This window comes from Zeus faber, assembly GCF_960531495.2.
Source record: "Zeus faber genome assembly, chromosome: 3".
Taxonomy (NCBI): Eukaryota; Metazoa; Chordata; class Actinopteri; order Zeiformes; family Zeidae; genus Zeus; species Zeus faber.
Window position 1 is genome coordinate 4,641,051 of NC_137190.1, and position 25,964 is coordinate 4,667,014.

The 25,964-nt window shown below is 46.2% G+C and overlaps 1 protein-coding gene across 2 annotated transcripts; it reads left to right on the forward strand.

Annotated features, from left to right (window-relative positions):
* Nucleotides 1-1,240: 1,240 nt before the first annotated feature.
* Nucleotides 1,241-21,639, forward strand: slc6a5 (solute carrier family 6 member 5; the record flags this gene model as incomplete). 2 transcript variants are annotated; one of them, XM_079998194.1, is made up of 15 exons in its annotated part: nt 1,241-1,717; nt 2,697-2,847; nt 3,700-3,831; nt 3,952-4,125; nt 5,378-5,528; nt 7,108-7,240; nt 9,747-9,881; nt 10,374-10,477; nt 11,302-11,426; nt 11,930-12,042; nt 14,676-14,807; nt 15,317-15,416; nt 16,440-16,540; nt 20,429-20,596; nt 21,484-21,639. In XM_079998194.1, 15 exons carry the CDS (start codon nt 1,241-1,243, stop codon nt 21,637-21,639), a joined length of 2,352 nt encoding a protein of 783 aa, XP_079854320.1. The 2 variants fall into 2 exon arrangements, with proteins under 2 accessions (XP_079854320.1, XP_079854321.1); XM_079998195.1 differs by having other exon boundaries at nt 2,703-2,847.
* Nucleotides 21,640-25,964: the final 4,325 nt, after the last annotated feature.

Genomic DNA, 25,964 nt, shown 5'->3' on the forward strand with positions numbered 1-25,964 from the left:
TGCTCCTGCGCTCCTCCACTCCAACTCCTCCACCACAACTCCTCCACTCCAACTCCTCCACCACAACTCCTCCACTCCAACTCCTCCACTCCACACCTCCACTCCAACTCCTCCACCACAACTCCTCCACTCCAACTCCTCCACTCCAACTCCTCCACTCCAACTCCTCCACCACAACTCCTCCACTCCAGCTCCTCCACCTCCTCCACCACAACTCCTCCGCTCCTCTCCTCCGCCGCCAGCCGCCCCGCACACACGCACGCACACACACACATGGTGAGTGAACACAGACTTCTTCCTTCCTTCCTTCCTTCCTTCCTTCCTTCCTTCCTTCCTTCCTTCCTTTCCTCCAACTTGTCCCTTCGGACCCCGGCGCGTCCCGCTCCCGGCACCAACTTTGTTGCGCTGTCCGCGGTTCTGAAGCCCGCGCCGCGTCGCGCCGCCCAACTCGCTTGCACAGGACCGGGAAGCGGCTTCTCTGTTCCCCGCAGGCCTTTGTTTTTCCTTTTCTCTTCTATTATTATTATTATTATTTTTTAAATGTTTCATTATTTCATTTGATTTCAGGCGACACACCATCACCCGGTTGAATCGAAAATAAATGTAGGGGGAAGCGGACACACCGCAGCTTCATGCTGCAGGACACACGTCCAGGCTGTTGTTTGTTCGTTTATGTTTGTTTGTTTTTTGTTTGCTTTTGCTTTGAGATGTGTCTTTTGTTTCCTCTCCTGGTTGTTATGGTTACTTACTTTACTTACTCACAAAAAAAAATCAGGAAACATCGTTCGGGGTCTCCCCGCCGCCGTAGTGCCGGTGATCCAGGCATGCCTGCCGGGGAGAGGGGGCTGGGGGAGCCCGGCGGCAGCTTGTCTATTGCCCCGTGAAGTGAGTGGATCTGTGGGGCTGAATGACACGAGGGAAATGAGGCGTAAAATTAAAGAATCTTGCAGGGACGGCGGGGGTGGGGGTGGGGGTGAGGGCGGGGGTGGAGGGGGTGGGGGGGTTGGAGCGAACCAAACCCCCCCCCACGGACTGTGAGCAGGAACCAGGAGAACCGGGAGCCTCCAATACACCGGCGACATAATTCAATTTTTAAGAAATATTTCAGCCAGTCGGTAATAAACCGGAGCTGTCGACCCGTCTGTGACTCCATCTGTTGATTTTATTTTTATTTTTATTATTTATTTTAATTTTTTGTTGCCCCTGTGTTGGATTTATTCTGCTCATCTTCCATTCCCACATGTTCCAGGATTTCTCCGAGCAGAGGGAGATGCCCAAGCCGCCGGTCAGCGCTCCTCCGGCGGGCTACAACCCGCTGCGGCAGAGCGGCGGAGCGGCGGGACTCACCGCGGGCAAACCGGAGAACGCGGCCCCGCAGCCGCCGCCGTGCAACGAGAACAAAACTTTCTGTCCGCCGGAAAATAAACCCGGGGAGCCCGACACCAACAGAGTCTACGGGACGTTTAAAAACGCGGCGCCGCCGGTGCCCGGATCCGTGGCGGCGAACTCGGCCTTCCGCAAGGACTCGAGCGGCTCGGCCGGAGCCCAGACGGGGGCGGCGGGCCGCGGCGCGTCGGTCCAGGACGGAGACCCGCTGCCGAAGTCCGGCACGGAGCAGAACAACGCCCCGGGAAACTGGACCGCCATGAGCCAGACCACCATCGTACTGGGGACGGATGGGAACACGTCGGTGCAGCCCGGCGCGGTGCAGGCGGCGGTAAGTGCGCGTAAAGGAACCGTGCGTGGCCTGTGAGGAGCCGGGGCAGGGGCCGGTGGGGACGGGGTGGTGTCTTCTCTCTGTGAAAAAGAAAGATGACTTGAAAGAAAATATTGCAGGAAATTCCCCCCCAGGAGGAATAGTTTGTTATTTTATCTGAGAAAGGGTTGAGGTGTGACGTGTGGCATCGCCTCCTTTCTGCAAAGGTGCGGTGACTTCGGGAGGTAAAGTTCCCACAGCTCCGTTAGAGATGGGTGCACGGGTGGGTGCCCGGTGGGTGCACTCGGTGAGGGTGCGCGCAGGGTGCACGGTGAGGGTGCACACGGTGAGGGGGTCTGAGCCAAATCCATTTAATTTAAATATGAAAATCAACAAAACAAAACCTCTCATTGAATTGAGAACATGAATCATACCCGAAAGCATGAATTTCAGCTGGATATGTGTTTATATTTATTTGTTTATTATTATTATTATACATTAAAAATACATTTTAAAAAAACTGTTAAAGGCGCCCTGCTGTGTGTGACTGTTAAAGGCCATGAACGTTGAACTAAAATACCGGGGGACCGGACGTGCTCCCCTCGTGGTAACGTGGCGGCGGATTCTTCCCGTTGTCGCGAGCCTCGCGTTGCGCGTGAGGGGCTTTCCCCCTCTTGCGCGCGCGCCGACCCGGTGAGTTCCGCCGGTAAGCGCGCGCCCGCCCGAGACCCCCCCGGGCGCGCGCGTCCCGGAGACGCCGAGGGTCGGGCGGAAAAATGGTTTGAATGAATTCATTCGATTTTTCTTTTACCCTCAAAAACCAAGTTATTATCGTTATTATCACCTTTCTGCGCCATTTGTTCCGTTTGAATAAATAGTAAATGAATGATAAAAAAAAAACACAAAGATGCAATGAGTTGTGAGCGCGCGCATTTAAGGTTCGGTTTCTCCCAAAATGTGGTTCCGAGTGAAACGGCTCGTGTCTCCTCAGGGTGAGGATGATGATGATGATGATGACGATGGGGGAGATGAGAACAAGGCCAGAGGGAACTGGTCCAATAAACTGGATTTCATCCTGTCCATGGTGGGATATGCCGTGGGACTGGGGAACGTCTGGAGGTTTCCGTACCTCGCCTTCCAGAACGGTGGAGGTAAGAAAAAAGTTTACAAAACTCCCCCCAAAAAAGAAAATATTACAAGAACATCAAGTCCTGGAATCGACCACTTGGTGCGAGATAAAGATTTTAAACGACTGAAAACGTGTCCCATGCCCATCCTTTACCCTCCGTGTTTTGTCCTCTTTTTAATATACAGGCCGATTTAAAGTGAGATTAAAAATCCCGAATGCTTTTCAAATAAATACAAATAGGCTACTTCAGTCAGTACAAGTTATTCTAGGCACCACGGATTCTTCGTCCTTTACTTAAAGGGCAAACAGGATTTTTTTCTATTTGAAGAGGCCTTACGTTCTATTATCGCCTCTATTTTATTCCGTTTTTTACACCTAAATGTTTCTCATTCGATGACAAGTGTATTATTATTATTATTATTATTATTATTATTATAACTGTGATTATTATTATTGTGATTATTATTAGTAGTATTGTCATTTTATTATTACTATTAGCGGTATTATCATCATTATTATTGTTATAATCGTTATTATTTTTATTATCATTGTAATATGTATTATTATTGTTGTTACGGTTATTTTTGTAATTTTTGCACATTTTTTTTTACACATTTGAGTTTTTGTTGATTTATTCGCTTATCGTGTATTGAACAATTCCGTCGTAAAGCAAAGCGCATGTTTTTACGAATATTGTGACATAAAAGGGTCATTTTTATTGTATCAAAATAACCAAAGTCCTCCGGCGAAACCTTCCTTCATAAAACCACAAGAATAACTGGAGTTTGTTTGCAGCTGTTTGTGCGGTCTCACCGCAGCGGTGGCGGTGGCTGTTGAATATCCGCCAAGCCCGTTCCTCTCGTCCCCCCTGCAGGTGCTTTTTTAATTCCCTATCTGACTATGCTGGGCATTGCTGGGATCCCAATCTTCCTTTTGGAAGTTTCTCTGGGCCAGTTTGCCAGCCAGGGCCCGGTGTCAGTGTGGAAAGCCATCCCGGCTCTGCAAGGTAAACCCGGCTCATCCCTCCGGAACAACACGTTACCACCAAATTAATGCCATTTCTTTACAACCCAGCTCGACTTCCTTAAGAGTAATTTATATATTTCGTCTCGTTTATTTATTTTAGGTTGCGGGATTGCCATGTTGATAATATCTGTCTTGATAGCCATATACTATAATATTATAATGTGCTGGACACTGTACTACCTATTCGCTTCGTTGAAGGGCTCACTGCCATGGGCTCACTGTAGGAATGAATGGAACACGGTGGAATGTAAGGACAAAGACATGCTGCTGCTAGGTAAGACACACGCACACACACACACACACACACACACACACACACACACACACACACACACACACTCTCGCACACGCGCGCGCGCGCGCTCACGCGCGCGCAGGCACCTAAAAGCGCCTCTCCACATTGCGCAGTGCGTCATGCCTTCCACAGCTGAAGAATCTTGCAAACCTGCAGTAAAATGCATTCTGGCCCCGGATCTATGCGGTGCTGAGCCCAATGTGCCTCTAATCTCATGCACGAACGAAATATAACATTTAAACTGCTCTTCTTCAATTGGTTCCGCTTTAATATGTATATATATTTATATATACACACACACACACACACACACACACACACACACACACACATACATACACTGTATTTATTTCAAGGCCAACCAACTGTGATCTGCAACCTTTAAAACTGGATTACTGCACTTTATCAAGAGCCACTATTTTTAATTATTTCGTTCATAGTGTGATACTGTGAGTTGGTAAAAACCACACCAGAGTTTCTTTCTCTGTCAGGTGTTACCGCGCATCCGAATAGTTTAAAAATGTTAAATTTCAAGTGGGCCTGCGAGGGGAAAAACAACGACAATGTTTGTGTGTTATTAAATGTTGCTCTACCGGTGTCGCCGGACAAACCATTGTATGAGAAAAAAAAAGTGAAATTGTATTTAGATCGAGCAATATGTCCTTTTTGTTTTCTGTGAAATCAGCACAAAAACTGCTTGCTTGACAAATTTACTGTATGTGGCGCAGTACCGCAGTGCACAGAGAGCCCCCTGCCGGCCAGGCTGGGTATCGCAGCCCCATCTCTCCACCTCTCCCTGTCTCAGCCCTCTATTATGATCCTTCTTTTAGGTACACTTTGGGATTCTGTCTCGGATTTCGTCCCGTCTTTAAAACACACTTTAGCAACTGTTATTGTAAAGTACCACAAAAATGTTATCATGCAATACCCAAATGTCATTCATGTTTTAAACCGATGGATGTAAGTTGTATGAGTTTGGTCGGTTGCTGTGACGTCCGTTTCTTTGCTGGGCTCTTACATTAGACACATCTCTCAGGACTTTCAGTCGAGCCACTGCGCCATTAGTATTTTTTATTTCGGTAATCAGATGTCTCCCAACATCCTGCATCCAAAATACATAACAGTCTATCGTTTAAATTAAAAAGCAAACAAAGATGCACCCCCCCCCCTTCCATCCCCACCTGGTATCTGCACCCTTGAGTTTAGGTATGTTGCTTTCTGATTGGAACAGAAACGTGCATCTTTCGTGATGGAAACATCACCTCCATCAAGGACTCCACCTTCTGTCTGTCGGCTCACGCTGTTGGAAACCTGAGCAAACTGCTCAACATGACTCTGGACGGCAACAAGACATATGTCAGCCCCAGCGAGGAGTACTTCAAGTAAGTGCAGGCCTCCTGTTTGTTCTTGATTGTTCATCAATTTCCTCTACTCTAGTTTGAAGAGGACCTCTCATGCTCCTTTTTAACAAGTTCAAATAGGTCTCTGAGGTCCCTTAAACATGTTTTTGAAGTTTTGTTTTGCTGAAAATACCACTCAGATCATGCATTCTAGCCATTCTAACATGCCTCTAACCCACCCTGTTCCAAAACGGGCAGGTTTTGTTTTTTTTGTGGGTGTAGCCACCCTCCTGAGGCCTCTAGCTCTGTGAACCAATGGGGTTTGATCTTTACTCTGAGTTCTGTTGTATTTATTCCGCAAACCTTCACTGAATTAACATTATCAGTCCGTCAAAATCTGTTTCTGAACAAATTTGAGGCGAGAAATAATTTATTATGTATTTGATGAATAAACCTCTTGGTTTATTCATCAAATACATACTTTCATACATATATGCAGTGAAATGTCAATGCAACGCACCCGGTGATTACACACAATACACTACAATACTCTACACTGAACACAGTAGCTACCTAAGAATTTCTACTTGACCAACTAACTGAGTCCTAAAACGCAATGCAGTAAGTCGAATACTATAGAATAAAATAAAATATATAGAATAAGATAAAATAAAATAAGAACTAGGGTAATGCAGGGTGGGCGTACAGAATAGATAAAGGGAATAGGCTTATGTACGTATATGGGATAGGATTACATTTCACTGCATATATGTATGGAAGTATGTATATGTATGTGACAAATAAAAATCTTGAATCTTGAATCTTGAATCTTGAATCTAGGCTAATTACGTATATACAGATATGTGCATTAAAGTGGCATGTGAATAAAGTGAGGTAGTGTATGTGAGATATACAGCACAGTATACAACAGTACGACGCAGCAATACGATAACACCGAACAACCCAAGACAGTGACACAGTAGGCAGTACAGTATGCTACATACAGTACAGTAGGTAGTGGAGCCTATGTGTATGGCTCAGTGAGGACCCCTGGTGAGGTCAGCATTGACACTTCTAATGGCTTGTGGGAAAAAAATCCGTCTCAGTCTCTCTGTTCTCGCTGCGTGACTGCGGAGTCGCTTGCCTGACCGCAGCAGCAAGCGACTCTTAACTCATAGTAGATCTACAAAGCCTTCTTTAAAGGTTTGTTGCGGCTTTGGTTGCCGTGCTAAATACATCTGTTAAACACATACATCGGTCACACTCCAGCCATGGCTGTTACTCTGTTACTCAGATGGGTGCGGTTCTAATTCTACTGAAACCCAACGTGACGTAGGGGTTGGCTGCAAATCCGAACGGGTTGTTTCAGGACATGTTTTTTGGAAATAGGCAGCTCAAAAAAAAACTGACTGCGTTGTCTGATTTACCAGTTTGTGCTCGTAGTTCCATCAGAGACCCAAATGTATGTGCACAAGCACTGAAAAAGTGAGCTTTAAACACAATAGATATAACTTGACACTATGACAGTACGGGGAGTGGAGTTTTACTTTCTGAACGCGGATTGTCCACCTGTACCTCTTAATACTTGATTCCGCCTCCACTCACCCACTCCTATCCACAGGTACAATGTCCTGCACATCTCCAAAGGGATCGAGTATCCCGGGGACATCCGCTGGGCGCTGGCCGGCTGCCTCCTCCTGGCCTGGTTCATTGTCTACGCCTCCTTGGCCAAAGGCATCAAGTCTTCAGGAAAGGTGCCCCATCACCCCGTGTGACACCATGTGATTCACAAACTGGACAAAAAGTTCACTATAAAGCATTCGTCACTTCAACCACAACAATTTGATGCTTACGTACATTTGTCCTTTATGGGTTCATGTGGTAATGGGTGATGAGTGTCAAAAGTTGTGGAAGAAATTGAACCTCAGCCAATTACTACCGCCCGCTCGCGCAGTGCTGCCCCCTGTGGCCGTGGCTTGTATTGCAGCCAATTTAATGCCGACGCACGTCCTCGTGCAAATGGAATTGGTTGCAATTCCAGTCGTGGCCACAGGGGGCAGCACCGGCAAACAGCTTCCACCTTTTTGAACTTGCGACGAGTTTGACGTCGTCCGTCACAGCGGAAACTGTGAAGGACAAATGTAAATATTAAAACACTGCGGCTGAAATGGTGAAGTTTTCTTCTGGAGGGGTTACATTCTTCTGGAGGAGTTACCTTCTTCTGGAGGGTTTACCTTCTTCTGGAGGGTTTACCTTCTTCTGGAGGGTTCACCTTCTTCTGGAGGGGTTACCTTCTTCTGGAGGGGTTACCTTCTTCTGGAGGGGTTACCTTCTTCTGGAGGGGTTACCTTCTTCTGGAGGAGTTACATTCTTCTGGAGGGGTTACCTTCTTCTGGAGGGGTTACCTTCTTCTGGAGGGGTTACCTTCTTCTGGAGGGGTTACATTCTTCTGGAGGGGTTACCTTCTTCTGGAGGGGTTACCTTCTTCTGGAGGGGTTACCTTCTTCTGGAGGGTTCACCTTCTTCTGGAGGGGTTACCTTCTTCTGGAGGAGTTACCTTCTTCTGGAGGGTTCACCTTCTTCTGGAGGAGTTACCTTCTTCTGGAGGGTTCACCTTCTTCTGGAGGGGTTACCTTCTTCTGGAGGGTTCACCTTCTTCTGGAGGGTTTACCTTCTTCTGGAGGAGTTACCTTCTTCTGGAGGGGTTACCTTCTTCTGGAGGGTTCACCTTCTTCTGGAGGGTTTACCTTCTTCTGGAGGAGTTACCTTCTTCTGGAGGGGTTACCTTCTTCTGGAGGGGTTACCTTCTTCTGGAGGGTTCACCTTCTTCTGGAGGGGTTACCTTCTTCTGGAGGGGTTACCTTCTTCTGGAGGGTTTACCTTCTTCTGGAGGGGTTACCTTCTTCTGGAGGGGTTACCTTCTTCTGGAGGGGTTACCTTCTTCTGGAGGGGTTACATTCTTCTGGAGGAGTTACCTTCTTCTGGAGGGGTTACCTTCTTCTGGAGGGGTTACCTTCTTCTGGAGGGTTTACCTTCTTCTGGAGGGGTTACCTTCTTCTGGAGGGGTTACCTTCTTCTGGAGGGGTTACCTTCTTCTGGAGGGGTTACATTCTTCTGAAGGGGTTACATTCTTCTGGAGGGGTTACCTTCTTCTGGAGGGGTTACCTTCTTCTGGAGGGTTTACCTTCTTCTGTTCAGTTTGTATGAACTGAAGCGGATCTCGGGCTGTGTTGGTGGAATACGCTGCACTTCCAAGAATTCCATTCGCGAATAACGTCCAGGTTTAGATTTCACTCCACTTTGTTTTCCCCTCAACTTTCTTTCTTTTTCTTTTATCTTTTTCTTTCTTTCTTTCTCTTTTTATCTTTTTTTCTTGCTCTCTTTCTTACTGTGAACTGTACTTTGTTCCTGTTCACTTGAGTCGCTGGGAATGTTTTTCTTATTTTTCCTCTTGATATATTTCCTGTGCGGTGCTGCCCCCTAGAGGTACAGATGCTCTACTGTAACTGCAGTGTCTGCTGATAGAGCAAAACAAACCTGTGAGCAGGTGGGAGGGTCCTCAACTTTAAAAAAAAAAGTCAAACTAAATTCACCTTGATGTAGTAAGACGTAAAATATATTTTTGTCGTGTTTGACTCAAACACCAACACGTCAGTCGATCGAAAGATGGAGGCGATGGATAAAACCTGGGACCTGTAGTGTAATCCACCAACGCAGACACAAACGACTCTTGACAGACTTCCCCTCCTCCTCCTCCACCTCCTCCTCCTCCTCATCCTTCACTTCTTCTCCCCTCCTCCCCTTCCGCTGCTCCTCTGCCTCCTCTCCTCCTTCTCTCCTCTTCTCCTCTTCGTCCTTTTCCCCTCTCTCTTCCTTTCTCCCTCTTCCTCCTTCTCCACCTCCTCTCCCCCTGCTCCTCTTCCTCTGCTCCTCTTCCTCCTCTCATCCTCCTCCTTGGCCTCCTCCTCTCCTCTTCTTCGACCTCCTTCTCCTCCACCTCCTGTCTCCCTCCTCCTCTTCCTTTGTTCCTCTTTCTCCTCTCCTGCTCCTCCTCATCCTTCTCCTCCTCCTCCTGTTTCATCTTACCCCCTCCTCCTCCTCTGCCCCTCCCCAACTCCCCTCCTCCTCTTCCTCCTCCTCCTCCTCCTCCAACCCCCCTCTTCCTCCTCTCCTCCTGCTCTCCTTCCTCCTCTTCCTCCTCTCCTCCTCCTCCTCCTCCCCCTCCTCCTCCTCCTCCTCTCCTCCTCTTCTCCTGGTCAGGTGGTGTATTTCACCGCCACCTTCCCCTACGTGGTGCTGGTCATCCTGCTCATCAGGGGCATCACTCTGCCCGGAGCTGGAGACGGGATCCTGTACTTCATCACTCCCAAGTGGGAGAAGCTCAACGACGCCAAGGTATTGAAAATGTTTGTGTTTATATTATCGTATGTATCTAATACAGCATATGATTTAATTATTATTTTATATAAAAAAAAAAAAAATCCCATATTGAATCACAAAAATAATATATTCTCATTCTGTATTCTTAGCAGTGTAGAGCTCCTCCAATCAATATTTTGCAAAGAAAAATATTGAATTTTAATATTCCTTTGCATTTTTTTATTACGGTCACCACCAGTATTGGCAGTATAATCTAAACCTACATTCATAAAAAAAACATGTTTTTTGCGTTAGGGCTAACAGCAATTTAAAAAAGGTGCGTTCTGCTGAAACATGAACAGGGCTGTAACCGACTATTAGTCAAAAATAATCATTCAGGACGGCTAAGAACACACAAAGAGAAGAATCCCGCCTCAGTTGCAGTACCTAGCGGTTTTAAAAGGCCTGTGATATGTATTAATGTCTGTGATCATTTCATTTGGTTGATTTTATTTGGTTGATTTTCAGGTGTGGAAGGACGCTGCCACACAGATTTTCTTCTCTCTGTCCGCCGGCTGGGGAGGCCTCATCACTCTCTCCTCCTACAACAAGTTCCACAACAACTGCTACAGGTAAACGCACAAAAGGTCGATTATTACTCCGTCAAACATTGACACAGAAGTGTTTTATTTTCCTGTCGCTCTCTAATGTTTGCTTGGAATGTCAATAACTAATATACTGATGTTTTGCAGAAGGTGTCGGTGGAGCGAATTCCTCCCTTTCTGTCTATATTTTTGCATAAATGAGCAGAAAGAAAGAGCTTTAAAGCATGCATAGTCTATTCTGTGGCCTTAAAACCTCCCTTATAAACATACCTACTTTATCTATTAATCACCTGGGTGATTAATAGATTGTAAATGCACAATTTCTTGATGATAGCAATCAAAATTGATATATAACTTGACACCACCCAGTCATGAATCAGTGCTGAATTTGGCTGACGGTAGCACTTTTTTTTAGTAACTTCCATGAATATGGATTTCTAGCGATTAATCGTTTTTACTCAATTTATTTTAAAGACTTGAACTAAACTAAATGCACTGTTAACCAGTGCACACATGGCCTTTGTGTCCACAGTGCAAAAGACGGTTGTTTCTTACCACTCTTCTGGAAATGTTCGGTCAAAAAACAAACAGCTTTACTCTAATTCAACCATAGCATCCATTAATTATGTCCATTGTGTATTTTTTCCATGCATAACAAACATTTGTGTGAATCAAGTGTTACTTGACCTCGAGGAGTACCAACTTTACATAAGATGTTTAGATTTTTTGTATACTTGCCATAAAAAGCTTTTTTAAAACCATGATTTGTCACTAGATGGTCGTTCCAGTTCTTCGCTGTGTGACTAAATCACTAAAGTGAATGTGCTTCTGTGTGTTCTCTCTTTTTTTAGGGATACTATTATAGTGACGTGTACGAACAGTGCCACCAGTATATTTGCAGGGTTTGTCATCTTCTCTGTCATTGGTTTCATGGCGCATGAACTGAAGGTGCCAATAGAGAAGGTGGCAGACGAAGGTAAGACGCCGTGCACCCTCAGAGCCCCGTGTTTGTTCCCTGCCAGTATCACTCATGTTATTTATTTCAATTCACATTTAGCTCCATAAGCAGCATTTTAGACGACTAAATAAGAACCTTTATGAGACTTTCAGCACTAACAGTGTATTACTGGTCAACGTACAGATATTCCACATTGCATATTAGGAAACTGTTTCATGTGAGTATCTCATCAGCTCCTTTTATTATATGATAGAACATAGAGGCAGCTGGATATGGATTATATAGAAATAACTGTATTTAGTATTATATAGAGCATCATTTTAGCCAAAGGTTGAGAATGTCTGGGCTACGTTGTCAGCTAGAACCAAGGTTCATGCACTGCGAGTTGATTTTATCCAACATGTGGTTATCCTGAACCTGTGTGTGTGTGTGTGTGTGTGTGTGCGTGCGTGCGTGCGTGCGTGCGTGCGTGCGTGCGTGCGTGCGTGCGTGCGTGCGTGCGTGCGTCCCTGTGTGTGCAGGTCCAGGCATAGCATTCGTTGTGTACCCGGAGGCTCTGACCAGACTCCCCCTCTCTCCTTTCTGGGCCATCATCTTCTTCCTCATGCTTCTGACTCTGGGCCTGGATACCATGGTAACGGCTTCTAATTTATGTGCGCGTGCGCATGTGTGTGTGTGTGTGTGTGTGTGTGTGTGTGTGTGTGTGTGTGTGTGTGTGTGTGTGTGTGTCGGTGTGTTTAGCTGTATTTGTGTACCATGGTAACAGCTTCTAATTTGTGTGTGTGTGTGTGTGTGTGTGTGTGTGTGTGTGTGTGTGTGTGTGTGTGTGTGTGTCGCTGTGTGTGTGTGTGTGTGTGTGTGTGTGTGTGTGTGTGTGTGTCGGTGTCAGTGTGTGTGTGTTTAGCTGTATTTGTGTAAACACATTAAAGGTGTTTTCTATGGAAACGTTTCTGTTTGTACTGACTTTAAACCATTTACATTATGTTTCCTCTGTGAGAGCTGAAGTTCTAAGCAAACAATGTGTCTCTGATTCCGCTGAAACGGTCGAATGTCCCTTTATCCTTTGTTTACCGTTCTAGTGAAGTTCATTTTCACGGCTTTGAGCTGCCTGATGATGTCACTTATCTGTAGCTGCCCACTCATTATGAGAGAGAGGGAGAGGGAGAGGGAGAGATATTATGACCAATCAGTTAGAGGCATTGATTGGAACGATTAGAAGCATTATTTTACTGTAATGCTCTTTAGAGACAGCATTTAACCATATCACTTCATTGCGATATATAAAATCCTCGTCAACATCTGGTCTTGTACCACGATACTGATAAATATTGCAAGTGAAAGGGATAAAGCGAACAGACGGGCAGCGGGGCAGAATGTGCCGATTCCCACATGAAGCAGACAAACGTGTGGAGGGAACCGGCGCCGCGTCCCGCAGCCTCACTTCCCGTTCTCGTCGTGTTACCGTGCGTCCAGCTGCACACCCCAGCAGCGGCTCGGTCACTCATCACATCTCAGGAAACACTTTAATCTCAGGGACCTGAAGCGCTGGCGACCTCCAACGCCCCTCAAGGTAAAAAGAAAAACCTCGGGGCAAACATTTCAAAGCACAAAGTGGAAACCCTCAGGTGCTCCCCACGCCCCCCGCCCGAGCCACCTGAGCCCAGGTGTGCAGCAGGAGGCGGCTCGGTGGAGCCGTGTTGGGTTCATAAGCCCCAGAACCATGAGAAGATATGACTTCTGGAGAAACTGAGGATGAGAGAGAGATGAGATGAAGAGATGACTCTGTGCCCGAGGGCTGGTACAAAAAAAAAGCTATCATCATTTTTAAATGATTCTTCATATTATTTACAATTTCCATTTGAAACACAGTTTTCGTTTGCGTTTTCGTTTACGTGCGGCTTTGTAAGTTCTTATTATATAGATGTTATAATTTGCACATATTTTAAAATTTCAGCAGTGACTTATAATGGATTCTGATCTTTGAAGAGGAATGCATCCGTGCATAGTACTACACATCCTACTTGAATATCCATGGAATCTCAGTCTTGGAGGCAACATTTATAATTTAATTTGATTTTCATGCAGTAGTTGTTTTTTTTAATCAAATTTTGTATTTCAGGATTCAGCGATCTTTATTTGTCACACGCTGTCATCCAAAGACTGGACAAAAAAGCACCGAGAAATAAATAATAATAATCTCAATAAAAAATATATATACACAAGAAAGAAAGATATGAAACACAAAATATGTTCAGTATTTGTAGTGTAATATGTACTATATATGTATGTACAGTAACAAGAGAGTACTGTGTCTAACAGGGAGTAATTATATGCAGGGTTCAGTGGGCAAATAAACTGTACAGGGGTTTGCTCCACAGATGTACAGTGATCCAGGTTTATTGTACAAAGGGCACCAAGACGTTAGCAGCAGATCCTTTAAGGCCCGGAGGTTGTGAGGTGGCCCCCATGGATCAGGCTTGTTGTTCCAGCACATCCCACAGATGCTCCATGGGATCAGACCCTGCCCATCCACATGATGTAGAAGAAAAGGTGATTCATCAGACCGGGCCACCTTCCTCCATTGCTCCATGGTCCAGTTCTGATGTTCACGTGTCCATTGTAGGTGCTTTGGGTGGTGGACAGGGGTCAGCATGGACACTGTGACCACTCCCATACGCAGCAAGCTGCCATGCACTGTGTGTTCTACACCTTTCTATCATAGCAACATTCACCTTTTCACCACTTTGTGCTTCAGTAGTTCTTCTGAGGGATTGAACCAGACGGGCTAGACTTCACTCCCACCTTGAATCAATGAGCCCTGGACCCCATGACCCTGTCACCTGTTCACCGGTCGTCCTTCCTTGGAGCACTTTTGGTGGGTAGTAACCACTGCGTACTGGGAACAGCCCACAAGACCTGTGGTTTTGCAGATGCTCTGACCCAATCGTCCAGCATCACAATGTGCTTCTTGTCAAAGTGGCTCAGATCCTTACGCTGCTTCAACACATCAACTTCAACAACTGACAGTTCACTTGCTGCCTAATATATCCCAAATATAATAATAATATATAACAGTATATATATAATAATAATATATCCCACCCCTTGACAGGTGCCGTTGGAACCAGCTGATCAATGTTATTCACTTCATCTGTCACTGGTTTTAATGTTATGGCTGATCGGTGTAAATAACAGCTTTGCAAAGTCTGTGAGTAAGTCTGATACTCAACAACAAACTCACCCTCTACCTCCATCTTTGTCTCCCAGTTTGCCACCATCGAGACCATTGTGACGTCGGTGTCCGATGAGTTCCCCAAATACCTGAGGAAACACAAGCCGGTCTTCACCCTGGTCTGCTGCCTGTGCTTCTTCGTCCTGGGATTCCCCATGATCACAGAGGTGTACACACACACACACACACACACACACACACACACACACAGTCACATTATCTCATACATCCCTACAAAAAGACACTATAATTCCCCAGGAAAACAGTTCTGAGTTTGCCACCCCATTTGATCAGTTTAGTCTGATTCCCACGTTGTGACGCGGTGCGGGGACAAGTCAGCGTCTCTGAACCATCTGTCTCCCCCTGGAATGAAGCTACACATCTCTGCGTAAGGAGGCAGAACAGGGCTGGACTTCTTTTAGGGGACGCTCCGAAAACTTCCAAGGGAAACCTCCAAAATGAGCTTTGACACTTGAGAACCACCTGACAGTTGGATCACAGAACTGTGGTCTGTCTAATGATAATATGACATCGATAATGAATTGTGTGTGTGTGTGTGTGTGTGTGTGTGTGTGTGTGTGTGTGTGTGTGTGTGTGTGTGTCTGTCTGTCTGTCTGTCTGTCTGTCTGTCTGTCTGTCTGTCTGCGCACGCTCTTTCACGCGTGTGTGTGAACAGAGTGGGATGTACATGCTGCAGCTGGTCGACACCTTTGCCGCGTCCTACTCGCTAGTCATCATTGCCATCTTCGAGCTGGTGGGTGTGTCCTACCTCTACGGTGAGTATCCGTGTGTTGGTCCTGATTTTAACTCTGTATCATATTATATAGCCTGTGAAGCAATAACCGGGAACATTTTAGTATTAAAAAGGACCCGATCAGACCAGGCATCAGGTATCAGGCTTCAGCATCAGCCGTAAACACGGGTGAGGACATATCTCAGACGCCTTGAGGATCACCCCCTTTGTTGTCTGCGTAAGTGTAAGTCAGGCCTTCCTACTGTACTCACCACACGCGGCATCGTGTGTGCATGTGAGAAACAGTGAATTGGCCAAATTGAGATACACTGGAGATGGTTTGTGTTCCTGAGAGAAATTTGAGTCAACTTCAGCAATGGCTTCCCTATTTGGTCTAACAAATCCGTCCAAAGTGCACTCGATATCCCAACCAAGCTCTCAGGCACAACCTTGATACAAGATGGAAAAAAAGAGTGTTTGCAGATACCCACTGAATCTTCGCGGACCCACAGCGAGCAGAATTTCCCAGGGTCAAATCAAATTATATCAAATATCAGGTCTGAATGGGCTCTGGAGGACCCACTTTAAAGGTACCCGGATGCTCATTTTACAAGTCTGGGATTGTGTCATTTGGCCTGTTCACGTCCTGGCCACCAGGTGGCGCTGTTGTCCCGCAGCTACCTCATTAAAGCGCCATCAGGCTGTTAAGCTGGCGCAGCAGCTCCAATTTGTTGAGGCTTCAGCTCAGGTGACAGATTGAAACAACTGTGTATTCAAGACTCACGTCACTTACAGTTATCAGTGAATGTAGAGGAACGAAGCCGTCATCGGCCCCTCCCTCCGTGCCCCCGTCTGTCTGTCTCTCCCTCCCTCCGTGCCCCCGTCTGTCTGTCTCTCCCTCCCTCCGTGCCCCGTCCTCTTTCCCCTCTCTGTTTCCCACATATTCTGTGCAGGATTCGTGGATTCCTCTCTGTCATTGGACCCCGAAAGCGTCCTGCGCCACCGTTTGGCTTCTCTCTCTCTCTCTCTCTCTCTCACGCCTCCTTCCCTTTCTCCTCCCCTCCAGGTCTGCAGAGGTTTTGTGAAGACATTGAAATGATGATTGGTTTCCAGCCAAACCGTTTCTGGAGAGTCTGCTGGGCCTTTGTGACTCCAACCATCCTGACGGTGTGTTTGTCTGTCGCACGCACACACACACACACACACACACACACACACACACACACACACACACACACACACACACACACACACACACACACACAGAACACACTGATGACGAGATACACCAGAAATAGGTTCACTCAGACACATTGGCGCGTTCTGTACCACACACCCTCAAACATGTGTGGACACACACACACACACACACACACGCGCACACGCACACGCACGCACCCCCCCCCCCCCCACACACACACGCACGCGCACACCTTTAAATGTTGCCCTTGCTATTTGCTGTTTTTCAAGTTCATCGATTTTCCACACAGAGGGAACAAGGTAAAAATTGTTCCACTTGCTCAGAAATGGAAAAACGATGCCTTGCTCTCAATTTGCGTGCCCTGTCACCGAGCGCCAAGTTGTTTGTGTATTCTGAAAGTCTAAGTCTGCTTGTCAGCGTGGTGTCATGTACCAAACAAAGCTATTAATGATACAGATTCATCAGTTAGTCAATGAAGTCGGCGACCGGTTGTAAGTGCGCAGCACACGTCCGACACAGACTGTTTAAAACATGCCTGTAGCCTCCGGGACGCCCCCTGTGGCTTCTTGAAGTGGCAATTTGAAGCCTCGCGCTTGGCTTTACGCCCGCCGCCATCTTGGCAGGAATGGGCCAGAGATTGTGGAGTTGGTTCATAGGTTTGGGCAGTGGTGCGTCGGGGGCAGAGCTACTGAAACCACCAGACCTTGTCGGAGGAAGTTAGAGACACGCCCACCTTAAGATGCACGCACCTTTAAGCCTAAATTATCTCCTTTATGCAGGAATAATTTCAAAATCACAGCCCAGACGCATTAGAAGAAGTAAACGTACATACTGAGACCCTGAAGTCCTGTGGGACATTGATTGTGTGGTTCTGGTGAGAAGTGTCTCTCAGGGCTCGAGATGGAAATGGACCTATTGTGAGAAATTCGGTGCTTGTGCGCGTACATTTGTGCCTCTGAGGGGCCTGCTACTGCACAAACTGTGAAATAAGACAACACAGTCAGTTGTTTTGTGGGTATCCTTTGGGGGTGCAATGGATCACAGAACTCGCGGTTCGCATCGTGTCAGGGTTTTGATTCACGGTGCGGATCATTCTTCGGAACAGCAAAAAAAATTAATAAAAAGGGGAGACAAATATAACTTTGCTTTCCATTCCTTCTGTGAAACACTTCAGGGAACTTTTTCCCATGGGCTTAAATGAAAACAACATCCAAGATGTCCAATGTTTCAATAGAATCTTAAAATGTATAACATTTTCAATAGTACTAAATTAAAGTGTATTATGAGGCAGGCAGGATCTTCTTCCTTTAAACAAGGGAGTGAATGAAAAAGCGTGATTAGCTCTGCCCCCAGGAACTGAATTTAATTCCAGTAACAGTAACCAGTGTCATGTTCCATCTCTCACGTTTATAACAAATTCAATTTCATGAAGATCCGTTTTGGAATGAAGTGAGTTCCAGTGGATTGTTGAGAGAAGTCTGCGTCTCTAAATACACATCTTATTTGCTTGCTAGTGGATCTTAACTGCTCTAATATGGAAGACGAGCAGACGTGCATTTACATGTGGGGAAGCAGCAGCGACACAGAGCGACGCAGCGTGAACCAGTCACTGCTTCAGAGTGAAACGCAGCAGCATCTGTCTTTATCATCAATATTTAATAACAAATATTATAAAAAGAAAGCGGAATTAATAACAACTGTCAGTGATCAAACTGCAGACGAATAAATAAATAAAATCAATAAATAAATAAATAAATAAAAAGGCTGCGCCGTGCGATCTGCTGTGTTTCTCCAAACAAAACCAATGAAGACAGTGTGTTTTTATTGGTTTTATTTATTTTAATTACAACGTTTACATGAAACACAAAATCCTCCTGAGAGGAGGAGAGTCGGGGTGAGAGTCGGGGTGCGGTGTCCGTGTCTCCCACCAGCCTGGAGCACGGCAAAAAAAGTCGGAACCAACTTTTAGATGAGGCCTCGTAAATCTAATATGAGTGAAGCTTCAGCAGCTGGATCGATTATTTCCCTCTTCAAATTTGTTCAGAAACAGATTTTACGTGGACTGATAAGGTCTGTGAAAGTTTACAGAGAAATACAACAAAACCCAGAAGCCATGCTCAAACGCCATTGGCTCACAGAACTCGGGGCCTCGGGAGGGAGGCTCCTCCCACAAAAAGCAGCCTGTTTTGGGATTAGAGGCATGTGAGAATGGCTGGAAAGCCATTCTAACATGCCATCTGCGCACGATGCCATCTGAGAACACTAGAGAATGCAAGCTCTGCTCAGCCAGGACAATATTCCAAAATTGTCCGCACTGCGTGTCTGTCGCCGTCGCTGTTTTGATTTGACTCTGTTCTGGACCAGTCACTCAGTAGAACCAGTAGTTCGGTTTGATGCACGGTGAGTTCCAGTCAACCAGAGTGAGGAGCATCGGCCATTGATTGTTTTGAATCTTTTTTGCAGTGATTGCAATTTATTTTGGAACGGCAGTACCGTATAAATATAATGGAAAGGTATATTTGCACTTAAAAGTGAAAGAGACATAAATTTGAGGTTTGAACCGGACATTTCCATGTAAGTTACAGTATGTGTTGTGTCCGTCAATTAAACTAAAATGACAAATGACGGAAAGGTTCGGGAGTTTGGCGACACTCCTGAAAGGGTGTCATGCCAGTCAGTACCTCTGTGCGTGGGGGAGGGTCCTCGGCGCGGCTTTTTTGTTTTCCGTCTGTGGCAAGACTGGGACGCCGGATTGGCGGCGGAGACGCCGCGGTTCCCGTAGTTCAAGGCAAACGTTGCCCGGGATTTAACCCCCGGGGAGTCAAGGCGTGGAGCTGAAGACACAGAGATCGTTCCAGATGTGTCCCGGCAGCAGTTGGATGCGTTAGGTGACAGCTGTTCGATGCCCTGAGAGATTCACTCGGTTTAAAGGCCCCCTATTTGTCCCTCGAGTGGTGACGGGTGCTGTTTGTTTAAAGATAAGTTATCTCTGAAGGTAAGGCAGCTCTTGAGAACTACAAAATGGCTCGAATAAAAACAATAGCCACATGGCATTTGAAATACTCGTCCGTTGAGAAAAATAAAATGACGAAAACAGGTCACATGGGGGCTTATCTGAACACTCATTGGTATCACTCGATGTTGTGCCTTTTGTTATATACAACCTAAATGAATACGACAATTATTTGTCGAGGTGAAAACATTACATATCACCACTTTAATAAAACTCACAAATGTAATAATGTACATCTTGACACTGTTTGGGTGCTTTTAACTGTTTGTTCGTCTGATTTCTGCATTCGCAAACAGAATGAAAAAAGTTAATTATTGTCATTTTTACCCCGACAATTGACCTCTGAGGCTGGACAAGTGGAAGGTAAATGTACTCGTCCAGAGGACAAGTGCCCTGAAAAAGTTAACCTCGAGCCCTGTGTTCTTTTTCCATTGACCTACGTTCAGTCTGCTGTTTTCTTGAGCGCCATCTAGTGGCCATTCGCAGACCTGCAGTTGAGCACGTCCACTCTGGTTTCACTTTGGTGTTCCTAAGTGTTAAAGTCGGTCCGTGAGTTTGGGTTTGGTTAGTAATAAAATTAGTGATGACTGTGATGACATTACTTATCGTATTATAAATATTTGTATCGGCGCACTTCTTCATTAGCCATGATTTTATGAGATCTGTCTTCCAAGACTATTCCGCTGACAGTTACTGATGGAAAACATTTACACAAAGTCATTGGTGAACGTGACGTGTCATTAATGGATTTAACAAACGTTGTATTGGAAGCTGGCGCTCTTAGTTCTTAGTTCCACCTTTCACACCAACCCCTCGCCGTGTGCTGTCCTCCGCCCTGCAGGGCATCCTGGGGCTCAGTCTGTACCAATGGAAGGTGATGACGTATGAGGACTACACCTACCCCAGCTGGTCCATGGTGATGGGCTGGCTCATGGTCATCTGCTCCGTCATATGGATCCCAATAATGTTCCTCATCAAGATGTACCTCGCACCCGGCACGCTCATGGAGGTACACACACACGCACACACGCGCACACACACACACACACACACACACACACACACACACACACACACACACACACACACACACACACACACACACTCACACACACACACACGCGAACGCTTTCCAAAACATGAGAAAGCATTCTGTAATTGTGTTTTTGTAAGCCCCTCGCTATCTCTCCAACACACACACACACACACACACACACACACACACACACACACACACACACACACACACTCTAACAAATCAATAGTCTTATCCGTTTCTCATTAGCAGGCAGGGGCGGGCGGGTCGCTTATTATTAATTTGGGCTGCATGCAGGCGTCACAGACAGGTTCTTAAATACTCAGACTAATGGATGATGATGATGATGATGTTATTGATGAGGATATCGATGTCTTCCAGTAGACACAGTGGAACGCTGCTCTTACCTGTTTATTTTGTTAGTTATTTGGCTTGCTAGCATCAAAACATGCCAAACAGGCTGATGCAACTAACGCCGCCGTCCTAAATTGGAGCCTTTATTTCAGGCTGCATCACAGTAAAGTCATGAAGTTTTCTGCACTTTATAGACTCCTAGTTTGTTAGATGTTTTTATCAATGCCCCTACCATCTTGGTAATAATTTCCACATGACTAATGATGGCGCAAATATCTTATGAAAGCACCAACAGTCAAATGTTGTCAAGTTATCAATATCGAGGTATTCTGTCAAATATATTTGTGATATTTGATAATGTCAAGGTGGATTAAAGTTAAAGTCCTGTCATGTGTTATATGAGATGTTCCCACTCGTCAGTTGGATTTCTGTGTCGATGCTAATTACCAGATCCACCGGGTCGGATCATATGACCGCGCTTTCATCCCCCCTAATCCTCCCCGCAGCGCGTGAAGCTGGTCTGCGCCCCGCAGCCGGACTGGGGTCCCTTCCTGATGAAGCACCGCGGCGAGCGCTACCGCAACATGATGGACCCGCTGGGAACCAACTCCCTGGGCCTCAAGCTGCCTCCCAAAGACTTCCAGCTCGGCGCCTACCAGTAGCGGACCCCGGCTCTGCGAGACCCCGGCTCCGCGAAAACCCCACCGCCGGAGCCGGACCTGAAAACAGAACAAGTACCCCCACCCCCCACACGAGTTATAATACAGTAGCTAGACCTTGGCCTCGGACGACCCCGTGGTGTTCCAGGAGCCCGGGTCTCTTCTCTCTCTGACGCTGCCCTCCTGTCTCTACTTTAGAATTTTAATCCCTGTTTGCTGTCGTATAATCAAAGGATGTAGCCGAGTCCGCACAAAAGTTAGAACCGCTGGTGTAGTGTCTCTCTTTCATTTAGTCGCCGGCGAGGTCGGCGTACCAAACAAGGCCATTTAGACTAATGAAATATCTTTTGTGTGTCGATAATTATCCGGTAGCCTCTTTTAGACGGTGTGTTTGTTGCCGCAGAGCATGTGTTGTGAACCTGTCGATCCATCCGCCAAGGCCACCTTTACTACGAAGGTCTCATCCGTAGGTTAACCGTACAATATGTCACTGTAGCGTGCGGCCCCCAGTGGAGGTGTGTGTGTGTGTGTGTGTGTGTGTGTGTGTGTGCGTGCGCTTGTGCTTGTGTGTGTGTGTGTGTGTGTGTGTGTGTGTTACCGCGGCCTCACGACGTAAGGGGGAAGCCGTCATGTGGGAGTAGATAATTCCCAGGCTGGAGTTCGGCCTCTTTCTTCCCTGGGAGTGTGACTGGTGTCTCGCTGCACGCGGTCGAGCTCTGAGCTGCTTTGCCGCTCCCACCGACGCCTCCGCCGCGCGACACCAAACAGGGTCTCAGGAACCGGTGACTCCATCGGCCCGCCGCGCTTGCTTTACCGGTAATAACGTTCTGTTCGGAGGGGACGGAGCTTAGGGCGCAAACGGGGGTCCGAAATTAAAAAACAACAACTCGCCAGCCACCAAGGTGAGTCTGATGTGGGGTCTCAAACCGCAGGTTCCGCAGGCTCATCTGAACCACCGGACCATTTTATGTTGAAATATATTGTCAATCTTGCCCCCAAATCACAATGCTTAATTTATCACATAATTGTACTTAAAATACAATAAATAAGATAGAACCAAGTTTCTTATAATGATATGTCTATTTTTAGGAGTTACAACATTTGAAATTTAACTCTTGTGAGGTGTAAACCCCGGCTGGCGGCCCCCCAGGCCCCCCGGCTGGCGGCCCCCAGGTACTTGTAGTTTGAGACCCCCGCTCTGACGGATCCCTCGGCAAAGCCCCGTATGAAAGGCCCCGCTCCTCAGAGCGGCTCAGACGCCGCCGATCCATCGGTTTTTCCCTTTGGCACACGCTCCACAGCCATCCCTTTAAAGCGCCGTCGCGGGCTCTGCGGAGGTACGCTGCGGCCGCCGCACCCACCGGCTCCGGGATTCGAGCCCCCAACACCCGCCGTGGAAGCCTGAGGAGAAGCTCCGCGATAAGGACCGTTTTTTTTTTTCTCGTTCGTTTGCTTTGGGTTTTCCATGTCTCACAACCAATCTGCCTCTCCTCGGCGAGCTGCCTGCCGGTGCATCCACTGGGAAGCTGTTTGGACCAGTTGGACGTGCGTTTTCACCGTCTTGATTGGCTTCATTATGCTTTTAAGCGCTGCCGGCATTTTTAATAGCCGAGCGGCTCCGCCGTTTTCGCAACTGGCAGCAGGTGACACAGATGCAATAAGACGCCACAATTATTTCTCAAAGCCATGCGATTTTACAAAACAGCACGGACGATTATGGACGTGTACGGCTCCATGAAAAAAAAAAAACTTTAATTAGTGAGCACAAACACTCTGCCGTCGAATAACTCGCTTGTTGTAACGTGTTGCTTTTAAAATTTAAGGCATTTCCTAATGTGTGTGATAATACTGGGTGTCTGTGTATGCTTGTGTGTGCGTGTGCGTGTGCGTGTGCATGTGCGTGTGTGCGTGTGCGTGTGCGTGTGTGTGTGTGTGTGTGCGTGTGTGTGTTTGTCTTTGTATTCATTTCCCGTCACTCAGATGTCTGCATGTTTAGTTTCGGAAGAAGAAGATCAAAAGACAAATAAAACGAAAAAAAAACGAAACAAAAAACGAGCGAACAGGTCTCACCCCAGGGGCACCACTGCCAGAAGCTGCTTTCTGTGTGGACGGAGCGTCGGATCGAGGGCCGCCTCGGAGAACTGAAACGGAATCGCTCGGAGAAAACGGCTCCTCGAGGACGACGTCCGACCGCCGCCCGCTTCAGAGCAAAGGTGACTTCAAAAAGGAGCGAGTTCCTTTTGCAGTTATTTACGCCTCGGAGGATCCTCTCGGGAGGAGTCTCACTGAGATTCGCTGTAGGTCGACGGGTAGGACGGTAGTTCTGCCGGTGTTCGACCGTACGTCTCCGTGCGTTTTCCCCCAACGACCGGACTCCTCCGCCTCTTCCCTTTGAGCCGAGTCGATCTTGGGAATTCCGCTGAGCTCGCCCTGTCTCGCAGGAGGAGGTTGCATGTGCGGTTTGTGTTGCTGTGCTTTGATGTCCACGTACGTAAATCCTCGCCTCACGTATTCTGTGTCCTTGCATGTTTACTTTTTTGGAAAAATGGTTTATTTTCTCCCGGCGTAACGCGGAGAGCGGAGCGCCGCAGCCTTCCCCTCTCCAAGAAGGAACAAAAAATAAATAAAAAATAATAAAAAATAAATGAAACATCCATTTGTTAAGCCTGCAGGTCGGCTTTGGGCGGTAAAGGTAACCAAAGAAAGAGGAGAACTTAAACAGGATTGTGTAGGAGAAAAACGTGGAAAGAAAAGACAAAAAAAAAACCAAACAAACCCAACAACAAAAGGAACCTGCCGGTGTGAGCAGGCCGGTACTGCCGTCCATTCCCATTAGTGTTGATGTTCGCCAATACGTTACAAAACATCTTCAGGTAACCATTGGCCTTATAGATGTCCTCTAAGAAGTAGAATATAGAATGTATTTTAAAACAGCGCAGAGTAGCTCAATGTACGTCTCACGTGGTTCTGGAATATTCCTTTCGTCATGTATACTGTGTCTTTTTGGCACTTTACTGTGTGACCTATGAGTGCATAGGTTAAATTTCTAATTACTTGGGTAATGTCATATATTTCTGTGTGTTCAATGTGAGGTACTGCTGCCTATGGATATAGATATGTGCCTCCGACAGCCCATGACATCCTTTGGTTCTAAAATAGAGAGTAGATGTATAAGAGAATATATGTTTTCAATCCTGTGTCAGATATAAAAAAGATATATATATATATATATATATATATATATATACATAAATATAAATATCATTATGTGAAATGCATTATTTATTTTGAATGTCATCAATCCTTGAGGCCCTACCTCAGATTTTTTGTATTTATGTATAGAAATGCAATTGGATTATATTATATTTGCCAATAATAATATATCGCTATTATATCATGAAATGTATAACCTATAAATCTATAAATAAATGTCATTGTTGTTAATGTTTTCCTCAGTTCATTTGCGCACAGGAACCACATGGAGCTATGTGAGAGATTTCTGTGTGCGTGCGTGCAACCTCACCATAATTATGTTTTCTGTCAAATGTGTGTCAGAACACCCCGCTGTGTTGTTGTGATCAAAAAGCGGAGTTCAGACTCCGACCTGATGTGATTGTTCCTCGCGTCGTGCAGTTTGTCGACAGATGCTCCTGTAAATGTTCCGAACGCTGCATTTTTGGTGAAGCTTCGAAGCTTTGATTGTATTTTAATATCTGGATAATGTTCTGCTCCACATTCGGTTCACATGAAGAGCCAGCGCCGACCAGACACGGTGCTGAAGAATAGTCCCTGAACAATATACAAAGATAGAGTTGGTGTTTTATGACATTCAATTTGCACTGGATTTAGTTTTTCCATTTGCCAGTAAATTGTTTGTATAAAATGTTGAGGGGAAATGTGCAGTGGGAGGCAGTGTGACATTAACTATGTGCTCAGCTCTGCAATGACAAGTTAGGAAATTAGCTTCCGCCTTAGCAGTGTTCCTCCTTTAATTCAGAAATAACTTTATTACCCAATAAAGGGTGGCAAGAACTGTCATGGGAAGAAAAAAACATCCAAGACGACAGGTTTGGAAAAACCACAGCATACAGTATACAGTATATACAGTATATACTTTATATATAATTCATGTGTTGTTTCTTTGGATTATTCCAAGTGCAGGTGTCGTGCAAAAGATGTCTTGGATTGTAATTCCCATTTTCTTTACTTAATGCTTATATTTCTCACAAGCAGCCAGACATGAAACCCAAATTCAACAGACCAATCAGGATCCAGAAAGCGGCTCAGAGTCACTTGGCGATCACTGGGGAAATAAACCGTCAAGCAAA